This window comes from Venturia canescens, chromosome 9 (assembly GCF_019457755.1).
Source record: "Venturia canescens isolate UGA chromosome 9, ASM1945775v1, whole genome shotgun sequence".
NCBI lineage: Eukaryota > Metazoa > Arthropoda > Insecta > Hymenoptera > Ichneumonidae > Venturia > Venturia canescens.
The window spans coordinates 14594258-14606452 of NC_057429.1; the positions used below are offsets into that span (position 1 = coordinate 14594258).

Sequence of the window (12195 nt, forward strand, 5' to 3'; positions counted from 1 at the left end):
ACGAGGGCCAAAGAAAACTGCTTTAAGGATTTCGAGCCGGCTGGGGTCATTGGAAACCCAGAAAAAGTGTCTCTCGCTCAGCCATTGATGCGCGAGCTCATTGACGAGAGGATTATATGAACGCAGTTTTGAACGAAGAATCGATATTCGGAAAGAAATCGCAGAGTTTTTATTGTCGATGGGAAGCTCCGAATGATCGATTGCAATTAAAGTGAAAAAGAAATCAGAAAATAATTTCCGTCATATACGCGCGGCCCTTCGTAGTGAAATAAACTATCCGTGTAATTTGAGCATAACTTGGGCATAAATTCATGTGATCGAAGAATGGGAAGAAAGAAAAAGGAGGATATTCCAATAAATCCATCGATATAGTTTGAGAAATTTCCACCCCGCATGCAATTCGATAATTCATGGATCTTTTCGCTTTCCGGAGTTCCCTCAACCTTCAACTCTTTCTCTCTTTCTCTCTTCGCGGTCCTCGTGCGCGCGTGGATAGTTCACTAATTACAATTTTACCGTAAAATTTATTTCATTTTCTCCCTTTTCCGCTTTCAAAGTGAAGGAAAAAAGGTAGTCTGTTGGATAAAGTAAAACGAGGTAGCCGGCGGGGTGACGAATTCTACGATTACGCTCCGCAGAAGCTTCTTCAGTGAGCTTCACGAGACGTTTAAAGTTCGCGTGTTACTCGCACCCCCTCTTTATCTTTCCCGCTGCTTCCTCGACACGAAAACCGCCGTGTCATCTTGAAATAATCTCAAAGAAGAAAGATAAGATATTGCTTTTTTCTTGAACGAACCGAGCGGAAGGACGGAACGGTATTGAACCTGGAAGAAATGCTTAACAGAGAGATCATTTCAATCCTAATTGTCCTTTTTCAAAAAAAAAAAAAAAAAGAAAAATATTAAGTAAAACGTGAAAGCGGAGACAGCAAGATATTTACTCGCCTATTCTGGCAGTTGGGCTTCGAAGAAGATTATTCGAACCGACTGCTCTTACTTCCGGATTATCGTTACGCGAGAAATACACGTCGCGGTCGATTGAGTCTAATGATTATAAATCAGCAAGTGGGAAAATTGTATTTCAATTGAGGTTTTCATACGCGTATGATCAAGGTTCGGGTAATATTTAAGCCAATCCTCCTTGTTAATTGTTTCCCGTTGACGGGGATGGAACGGACAGTTTATAGTGGGAAGGCAGAGAGGTCCAAGCGCGACGGAGATATTCCACAGAGCAAGACTGGCGGCGAGGATTGCATTTGACAGAGAGCACGCGAGTTTAATCCTACGTCAAGAGCCCTGGCGAGAGCGGTATCGAGCAGGATGGCCAGAAATGGAACACTCTCGCCGTCTCTCTCCCTCCCCTGGTGCGTTCCCATGCCACGCTCTCTCTCTCTCTCTCTCTCTCTCGCCTTAACGGGTTCTCTAATAAATTATTTAATTTAACACTCCGAAGGATAAGGTATAATGCTCGTCTCGGGTGCGTCGCTCACTTGAGTGTATATGCGAACTGTGTGTGAGCCACTGGCTTGGACCAATAGCAAGGGAGCGTAACAGGGTCCGACGTGTGGAACCTCCCCGTGCTTGTACCGTATTAAATTTATGCCACTCGTACCTTTACTGGTTGGAACTAATGCGAGAATCCCTTCTCCAATCTAGAACGAGAGAAACCATGAGAGAGAGGGAGAGAGAGAGAGGGGGGGGGGGGGGGGGGAAGGAATCACTTTGCTTCCTGCCTGGCTTAGACGTACCCTTAGCAATTTTCCCACCCTCTGGTGCCTCTGATTCGTTTAATTCCGCGACGACTCTTCGCGAACGCTCGACATTATCGCCACGTTATGGTAAAAGTGCCAGCGGTGCGAGCAGGATGAAGAAAATAAGAAGCAGGCAACTCGGAACCACGAGTGAGAAGCAGACAGACAAAGCATCGTCTCGTGCAAGTTGGTCGCCCGCATCGGAATATAGGATTTTAAAGGTAGCTTCCGAGGGGTCGGTTAAGCGTGGAAAATGAATCTCATTTACGTGAAAAAACAATACAGAGAAAACACAAGAGCGGAGATACTCATAAAAAAAAGGTAGTTCGCGCGGTCCCCACGCACGTTCCAGGATCTCATGTACGCGACGTTTCCGCTTCGTTTCCATCCCCAAACCAGCCAAGTTACACTCCCCATGGAAGCTCCTCCCCACGCCTTCAGAGTGCTTCGCATTTTCGTTTTATGCCTAATTGGTATGCAACTGAAATGCCTGTGGCTTAGAAACATTTCAATTTAAAAAATAAATGAACACACTCGATTCTTGCTTCCGGCTTATTTCTCGAGACGCTTCAAAGCGGATACGGCTTTGGGATCTACAACCGCCTCAATGGTTATACCATGACCGGTGTACTATGCGTAAACGCAAAGGAGATTAGAGCGAATGGCTACCGCGGCGTTTAGGACTGAAGCAGTGAATGAAATTTCTCTCTCTCTCTCTCTCTCTCTGGATCTCCGGAGTCCTCGTTGACCATTTCATTCTCTTACTCAACTAATTCCGAGACTAACTCGGTTTAGTACATTACACGCTTTCGTACTTGGACCTTGATGTCTGCCCAATCCACCCGAATACGTAATTATATCGTTGATGAGATATTAGTAATGCTCACACTAATAAGCGTTTCCTCTTTGTCACGAATCTCATCTATTTCACAGTGTCTTTAATTCCCTCGTACCCAATGCTCCACGAGTTCCTCTCGATCGTTCGACTCCTCAGACAGCTCTTATCCTCATAAATGTTCAGTCCCTTCCGGAGCATATTCAATTATTTTGATAATTCATTTTGTTCTCGAAATGTAATAAGACTCGTGGAAAAAGGAAATCATTGCTCCTCTAAGTCAGTTGGCAAGATTTCTTTTTGTTTATCAACATCAATTCGTGGCTTGGTGGAAAACGAAAAAAAAAATTTTTCCCACTGACTTTAGACTGCGTTTGTGAGACGTGATCGATCGACTGAAAACATTCGTCTCATGCACACACCAATAATTGATTTTTTTTCGCGACCCCCCCTCATAGCGCGATGAGCGTGAATGATTGAAAAATTAGTCAAATAAACGGTCGAAAAAATGATGCACTTCAAATGGACAGATATTAATATTGAAAGATTTGAAAAACACGAGAGAATGGCAGAATAATAAGTGTGATTCGATTAAAAAGGTACACAGCGGAATTTTTTGTTGATCGTCGACAAATAAAAAGGGTTGCTCGTTTATGTACGAGCGCGTGTCGTACCGAAATTACGGAATTGCGGATGCGCAACTTCCCTACACTTTTCCCAGGAGAATCGAAGTCTATGGCTCGTTTGCCATGCTCGCCATTCAAACTGCCAGTGGGTGGCGGCGGGCGAGCCTGTATGAATATGTAAAGTTTCCCTTGTGCTCCACCTCACACGGTTTGCAAAAGCTGTTTGAAGGTAGGACGTCAAATATTGACGATGTGGCCTCTCTCTCTCTCTCTCTCTCTCTCTCTCTCGCTTCTTCGTTTCTATAACGCGACACTTTCCTATGCCCGGACATAAACGATCGAGATGTACGCATGGACGAGGAAGAATCCAAATCTCTCTACATCCGTATTCACTCATGTATGCTATACAGAAAAATTCATTCGAAATCGATGAGTTTTCGATCGGTCAACGACTATTTATTATCAGCTCCAATTCGAGAATGAATGATTCATTAGTTTTTTTCATTGCACGAATTTTTTGCGACGATTTTTTTTCAACGCTCACTCACGAAAGTGCAGTAATATAAAAGAGAAAAAAATGTGATGAATCACAAAAATTCGTGAAATAGAGAAAACCGATGGAAATGGAATGATTCTCGCTTGAAGAAAAAACTTTGTACACACGTGTTCCGAAAGAATATGTCGATCGATCGAGTTTTATAGAAAAAAAAATTGGATGAAAAGTTCCAAGAATTTGGAAGGCTGATGGATCAATGTTCAACGATTGTATTAAGCGAAAACATATGCAAGACTGTAACGGAGATTGCAAGCCTGACTTTCGATCCCATACCCTTAATCGAAAAGCAACGTTCCAACAATTCCAAGCCCTGCGTGCAGACCCTTGCTGAATTAACGTCACTTCCGACTAATGAAAAAACTTCGTGGATGCTGAGAAAGAGTGTGTGTGAGAGAGAGAGAAAGAAAGAGAGAAAGGGGAAAGCTGAAGGAGAGAGACCGAAGGGATGGAATCATTGGACTAAAATTTCTGCTTTCTGGATGAAATGAAACGAAGCTGAGAGGATATACGAGGTCAGTTGAGGGGTCATACTGGAATTAGAAAAGCTCTGAAGCTTTTACACTACTTTTTATATCCATATATACGTCGAGCATTGGACACTCAACGTGCATGTCAGCATCAGTATAAATACGAGTTGAACTGAAACAGTAGGTATTGAGAGAAAGAGAGCAAGAGCGAGAGAGGGAGAGAGAGAGAAAGAAATGGCAGGAAAAAAGTCGACGAACCTACACAGCAAGAGCTCGACGTTCCTCGTAATTAAAACAAGGCGGTACGAGAGAATCCAGCTGAATCTATACATACATAGATCCAGTCCGCGGCAAAGCCTACAGCATGAAACAAAGTACCACAAATCAAAATCACTGGACGCGTCGAAGAATCGAAACTTGCCCTCTGGACCATTTTCGCTTCGACACAAATCTCTAGGTAAATGAATTCTTATAAAATTGTAAGGGCGAACGACGAAAAACTTGATTCGAGAAAAAGTGTTTACTTCCATACTTCCCACGATTACTCCATAATCCAGCATTTCTTTAGGTGCAACAAAGGTGCGGATACTCGTTCGTTGATTCCTGCGATTCTCGGCGCAAGGGTGGAGACCACCGTCCTGTAACTCCAGGCCCGTAATTATGTGGTTCTTCCTAAACCTCCAGAGTGCTGAGATACACCGCATGCACTGTCGGCCAAACACACACGCACACTCGCCCAAGCATCCCTTGATAAATACAATATATCCCGGAGCTGCGGTCGTCTGTGTGCATCAGAGAAATTGCACGCCAATTTCATAGCACATTACAGAAACTACAAAACTCCCTGTAGATTTCAATTCCCCTGCAGGCTGTCTTCATTATAATTATCATACAAATACAGATGCATATACGTCATCTTGGACTAATGAAAGCTTCGTGGTGGGATGGCCAATCCAATTTTGTTATCCGCGTACGAAATTGTCAACCGGGTATTTAGAAAGTAAAATATGTACTTAATAATTACACGCTAATTAGGCGATACAAAACTTTTGAGTCTTTACTCGAGGCACCATTGGGATCTGACATGGAGGAGGGGACTATAACGTAGTAATAAAGGATTAGTTATAAATATTTAAGATAGATAATGGTAGTTTTGACAATAAGTGATATTTACCGGGGGTTCGGTTCAACTCGTAGTTGTTGTGAAATTTCATTTTTTTCTCTTTTTTATTTTGTTTTTTTCCTTTTTTTTTTTATATATATTTTTTGCTAGGTGGAAATCGGTTGTAGTTTGAAAATTCAACAGCAGATGTTTCACAAATTTTGTCAGGACCCAATAAAAAACATTTGGTGAAAAGGTCACTTTGGTTGCATACCGGCGACTAGAAATTTTACCATAAAACCAGGAACTTTTCATTTCAGGAGTCTGTTAATTCGGCAAAATATAAAATGTTTAAATGAAAAAAATCAACATGCTTTTGTTCTCGGTGCGATATTTTTACGTCGATATATTATTCAATTAATGAGATGGATTCGAAAGACTGGATTGTTGGTTCCTCGTAAATGATTTACTGGAGTTTTTAATAGAATTTTGGCTCTTTTGCGAAATTCATTGAAAATAATGATCCCTCGCGATGGTCCTTTCCTATAACTTCATGAAAAAGGATGCGAGGGGTTTGGTCCCGAAGATTTCGAGGGATGAGAAAATTCAATGAAAAAATCAAGAAGATTATTTAATTTTCAGAATCGTGACAAAGTAGCGGTGAAATCTGGTAAGGCGTGGAGGTTTGAAAGGAGGATCTTTAAAGTTGAATTTAAAATTTCATTGCACTATTTTGTTTCTTGATGCTGCGTTCTTTTATTCACGTTTGTATACATCGTTTCGCAGCGAAATGCGCAGCTCGAAAGCAGCGAATAATATAAGAGAAAGAAAGACCGTCTGGAAAGCAATCGATCACTCGAACGACCATCGAAGTACATAATCCAGCGTAGCGAGAGCGCTCGAACGGATATAAAATTTAAATGTGTATCTAAGCAGGCTATATATATTTATACACGTATGAAAACATGTATATGGAGAATGTAGATTGAGACGAGGTCCATGAGAACGTGCGATTTTTGACATGGCTGCGTGTGCTCTCCGAGAAGCCAGTAAATTGTCTTCTGACAGTGGATCGTTGCTTTCCATGATCAGACGGACAGGCAAACACAAGCGTTTCTTACTATTTCCTTTATCCCTCGTTCCTCAATAATCTTTTACTCTCAGAGCAACGTCAAAACTTGACAGAGCTATAAAAACTTGAAAAATATCTCCTTCAGATAAATCTCAACTCTCAACTCGACCAGAAACAGATAAAAATAAGAAAAAAATAAAAAAAAAAAGAAAAGAAAAGGAAATAAAAAGGCCACGAACGATGAGTTTTCCGGTGGCGCGGTGTTGCCAATTTCTGAGCTTTCTCCCTGTCGGACGTAAAGTTCCATCGATCATACGTAATTTTTATCGATTTCAGCGGGCGCAAGAGACAGTGGAAACCGAAGATATCCGGTCATTGTTTTCGTACACGGGGAGAGCTACGAATGGGGCAGCGGTAATCCTTACGACGGTAGCGTACTTGCGAGCTACGGAGGTGTCGTCGTTGTCACGATAAACTACAGGCTCGGAGTCCTCGGTGAGTCGCACTAAATTCACTTTATTACATATCGAAAGTATAAAAAAACACACACGACAAATCTTCTTTTCATCACGTTTTCATGCTCCCTTTTACAAGGACGAGTAAACCGCTCCTCCGAAATGAAATATCAGTGCGAAGAGTGTTTTGACACTTGGAAATATCGCTCGTGCTTCTTCTTATTGCGGCTTTCCCAACTCTCTGATATGCCCCATCCTAAAGCACAGCGAACACTCTCGCAGGCTACTCTAACAATAACACAATGCAATCCCAGCGAAAGAAAGAGCGAGAGAAACCCTCGATAGAATTAGAGGGGAAAGGTGATGATACAAGATAGTCGAAGCGGGGGCTTGCAAGTTAACTTGGTTGCCAGGCAACGAAATCTAATAGGAAACTCATTACCACTAAGGTTTCCGTCTCACTAAACTAAACTCTCAACTCTCTATCTCCCTCTCTCGCCCCTCGTCGCTCTCAGATAAGTGCGCTATCGCATACTACTCCGGCAAACCGATGAGTTCCGAAGAGCCCCCTCCGAGATCCAGACTCTGCATGTATCTATGAAATACTTCCATCTACATTTATATCGTATAAATATGGACGCGAAGGAATCGCAGTGTATGCATAGTACCGGCACAAGAAGTGCCAGTGGAAACGATGGATTCTCACACATTTGACATGTCATTACGATAACAACGCTCTCCGGGCTTCGTGCTCCAAACGGAAGAGCATAAAGCTACTAGGTTTCGCTGCTCCGAACCGTTTTCATATCCGGGATCGCGATGCCTAACGATCCTCGCAGCTGCGGCAAATGCACCAAACGCTTTACCGCTTAAACCGAACGTCGATGAATTTCAAGAAAACAAATTTATTGTGGATATGCACTTATCGATTATTGGGCACTCCCCCACTACGAGCGGTTTATGAATTAAAGTTCGGAAGGAGTTTCCTCCACTCGGTGCTGGATATCTGTCGAAACTTGTCCGCGGAAACGGTGCTGGAGCCAAAACAAAATAGAAGCGATTTGATGTAGTTTTTTAGGGAGTCTTTTCATTATATTTTGTCACATAATATTTGGGAGAAAGCGATTCTGTGACGCACCGAGTGCTCGGTTATATTTGAGAAGTTATTTCAACACACTGTGGAACTATCGGAAAGAATTTTCCTGTTGTTTTACCAAACATTTGTTCGTTTATTTCGGCGAGGAATGTTACCACTAAATCGACTAAATCAACGCAAAAACGTCCAATCACACCAGTGCTTTCGCGAATGAATACTCCTGTCTCGGTGCATGCGGACTGGGAAAATTTATTGCATTTTGTTTTTTCCCCATCTCGCTCTCTTTTTTTCATCGCCTCTTCTTTTCTTTTTTACCTCCATTCATTCTGTCAATAACGCAATATAATGTCGGAAGTTGCGGACTATTCTCGACGCAGGACAACAACAAAAAATGTGCCGGAAACCAAGCCGGAAAACAGTCGAGTGACGAATTGCGTCCAACGTACAGAAATTCTCCTCTTCATTCGAACTTTTTTACACGAGCGAGTATTTTTCCTGGTTTCCTGCTATAAAAATCCGTGCATCATACTGTTTTGTTCTCCCCTTGCAGCCGCTTTTCTGCTTCATTTATTTATTTATTTATTTTTTATTTTTTTTTGATATCTCATTTTATTCATATATCCGGAATCGTTTGATGGTTTACATACATCCGATTAATCAAGCGATTTCGCGGGTAAGGAGAAAATGGAATAATAAATAATGGAACGAAAGCACCCCTGTAGGAGGCGCGCCTAATTAGATGGGTAATAAAATTGAGTTAAGGGCTTACATACACTTGTGATGGACGGAAAAATCGAAAATTTTTCGATTATTCTTCGAGTACATTGTCTGAAGAGTCTGACCAAATTTCATAAAGATTCTTAGCTACGGGTATTTTATGATTATTAAAAAACTGTTAATCCGACACTTACGAAATTTATTATGATAATAGCTGGGGCCTGGACGAAGGATCGCGTATTTTTTTGGGAAAAAAATTGCACAAACACTAAAAATTCGGTAGCTCAAAAAACGAATTTTTTGTTAAAACTGTCACCATTTTATTGTATCAAAATTTTTACAAATCCTTCGTCCAGGCCCAAGCTAGTATTATAATAAATAAGTGGTATAAATTTAGCATGGATCGGATTAATAGTTTCTCAGTTATCATGTCCACCGCAACTGGATGCTCAAAAAAAGGTGCTACTGGAATACAGCCGGAGTTGCGCCATTTTGAGAAATTTTTTGATTAAAAAAATTGTACAAGTACACGAACATATGTACTAATGAACGTCGTTCACAGTTTTTCAATAAACATTTATTTTCTTGTCGAAAAAAACTCAAGAAAATCACGTTTTTTCGCCCGCTGCAAGGCCTTAAATCGTAAAATCATCATCGATTTCCTTATTTAATACTAAACAGAAATATTTGTTGTTATAAATCAAAACGAGTAAGGAGTTCTACGGAAATTTATTTTCTCAAATTTCTATCTCAATGAAATTGAGAAACAATGCAAAAACAATGAAATTCATCATGTAAATTTATATTGAAGTTAAACTATTTTCAATTAAATTTAATCCTCAGCTTGATCCGTACGCATTTAACTACACGTGTCAGCATGAAAGTTACTTGTAATTATTACCTCGCGATTTATGATGAGCTCAACTCGACTTTCTGTTTCTCGAGTAATTAATCGAACTTAATGGAATTGTCGTGGGAACTAACTGCTATGGGAAATGCTTGATTCCATTCTAATTCAGATTTGTCCCATATAAATATAGACATACATATTGATACGTCATGTATACAGATCCATATCTTACCGAACTACATAACGTGAGTGATAACATACTGTCGACAAAATCTGGTTTGAACGGTACATACATGTAAATAGGGCGTTAGATGACTCGGGGCTCGAGAACAAACCACTCTGCACATTATCCAAGCCTCACAGAAATGTAGACACGAGAATCCTCATATCTACATCTCTCTCCCTCCCTTTCTCTCTCTCTCTCTCTCTCTCTCTCTCTCTCTCTCTCTCTCTCTCTCTCTCTCTCTCTCTCTCTCTCTCTCTCTCCCTCCCTCCTCGCTCGTCACTGTAAATTTGGAGTAAGCATAATCGGACGTTTCGATTGCAGGCTTCCTGAATGCAAACACAGATTCGCACTTACGTTCACCCGCGAATTACGGCCTGATGGATCAGATCGCAGCGTTACATTGGGTGCAGGAGAACATCGGTGTTTTCGGTGGGGATCCTGGCAATGTAACCTTAATAGGACATGGCACGGGAGCGGCATGCGTCAATTTCCTGATGACTACGAGAGCGGTGCCTGACGGTGAGTATAGAAAAGTAACTTAAACAAATTCGGAGAAGCGAGTCAGAAAGGTGAATTATTTTGGTGGCTGCTCGATTTCTCAGTTTCAAATGTGCGAATTGTCCTTCTCCCAAATAAGTCTCGAGGATCTTGATACAAAAATGAGGAAATCGAAACTCTCGGCTTATCTCGAACGGCGTGTCCCCTTCAAATGGAAATAACACTTGAGGTTGAATCGTTCGTGGGGCCTACGGGGCCCCAGAAACAATTGAGATTTACATCCGGCCCGCGATCTTGGCACCGCTTCGTCTCTCTTTTTTCGTGAACAACAATTTCCACAAAAGGGGTTGTCAGGGTTTAAGGGTGTCTCGCCGCTCCACGGGGAATAAAACGAGAGAGCTTCTCGCGCAGACACCCCAAGCTCTTGGAATAACCAAGGAGCAGAAAATATTTCCCATGATTAAAATGCCAGTTGTACACAGCGTGTAGACGCGGCCGCGAATATGCTGAGGGAGTGTTTTTTTTATCACTATAGTAGGAGAGGCGAGAACTTGTGTAAGGGGATGAAAACGCGTTGGGGGTTACGTTTATCTCCTCGGTCGTGGTCCCGCGCGGATCGCGTGACTCAACTCCCCGAGGAAGAATGAAAAAAAGGGGAAAGAAAAAGGAAAAAAAAAAAAGAAAAGAAAAGAAAAAATATATACGAAAAATCAACAGTAAGGAAAGCAACTGAAATAGACGATGGTATAAAAAATACGAAGACGTAAAGATAAAGGGACGAGAGAAGAGAAATAACGGAAAGAAAGGAAAGTGGTGAACCGCAAAGCTGTCGTCAGAAAGCCAACGGCAAAAGCTTGGCAAAACGAACGTTTTAAAGGCCAGCGAAATGCGAAAGAAGAATAAATTCATCCTGGATGAAGAAGGCCAAAAAAATATAAATGTACACGCCCTCGTAGTCATCCTCCTTCATTTTCTTCAAGAAAAAGGGAGCAACGGAGAAAGAAATAGACATCAACGAAACACACCGCGGTGCAGCTGCAGTAGCAGCGCTTGTCGACGGACTCTCCCTTTATCCGTCGGTGCAACTTCCGCCCGAAATCCTCGGACGGAAAGAGAAAAAGTGCAGAGCTCTCCCTTCTCTTCCTTCGCTTTTACCAACCCTTCGCCCTCTTCCCTTAACTTTTTTGCTTCCTGCTCGCCCTCGCCTGCTTGCTCTCGCTACCACGCCAAACTTCCTCTCGCTTTACCTGCGATTCTAAAACTCTCAATTGCTTTTGTGCGCACTCTCTTTCATTTTCAGCTGCGCCTTTTCTTCCGAATCGATGATTAACGTACAAAGTGTCTTTGCGCGATGCACCGGGAAATATGAAAAAACTAAGCGATCCAGTGGCAGGCCTTTTCATCAGGTCCCCTGCGCATATGCCCCGCTTTCCGTCGTATTTTTCACACACACACTTTTTGACAGAGTCCCATTTTTTTCTTCATTTTTCAAATTTGTTGCAAGCACGTTCTCCGCTTCCAGACCCAGCACTCTGACCTATTTTCCGTACTTTGAAACCAGCAATAGGAACAAAAAAGAATTCCCCATTCATCGATGACGTAAAAAAAATAGCCGCGTCACAGGCGTCCGAGTTGAGAAAATGTGAAATTTATCGTTCGATTCTTCTCGTACATACGCGCATGTAGCCAAAGGCATATAAGGATTTTGACAGGGTACAAGGCGCGATGATTTCGTATTCCCCGGTCCTCTGTCACGAGCACGAATTTCGCGACTGTAATACGTATAAATCACAAGCTCATCTCGATCTCACGAGCATCTCCGTCAGGACGCGGAGGTCAAACGCGATTCCACGGTAATTTATCGACGCTCCACAGCGTCCGGACTATTACTCGTGCTTGCACGGGCTATCGTTGCCCTGTGGTTTCTCACGTGTGCTCCGCTCCG

The 12195-nt window shown here is 42.2% G+C and overlaps 1 protein-coding gene across 1 annotated transcript in view; it reads left to right on the forward strand.

The window, feature by feature from the left end:
* The window catches only part of Nlg3 (Neuroligin 3), a 161536-nt gene that overhangs the window by 135811 nt on the left and 13530 nt on the right, over positions 1-12195 (forward strand). The window contains exons 2-3 of the mRNA XM_043429519.1: positions 6745-6903; positions 10074-10271. Of these exons, the coding sequence (XP_043285454.1) occupies positions 6745-6903; positions 10074-10271 (357 nt within the window). The remainder of the gene's footprint in view (positions 1-6744; positions 6904-10073; positions 10272-12195) is intronic.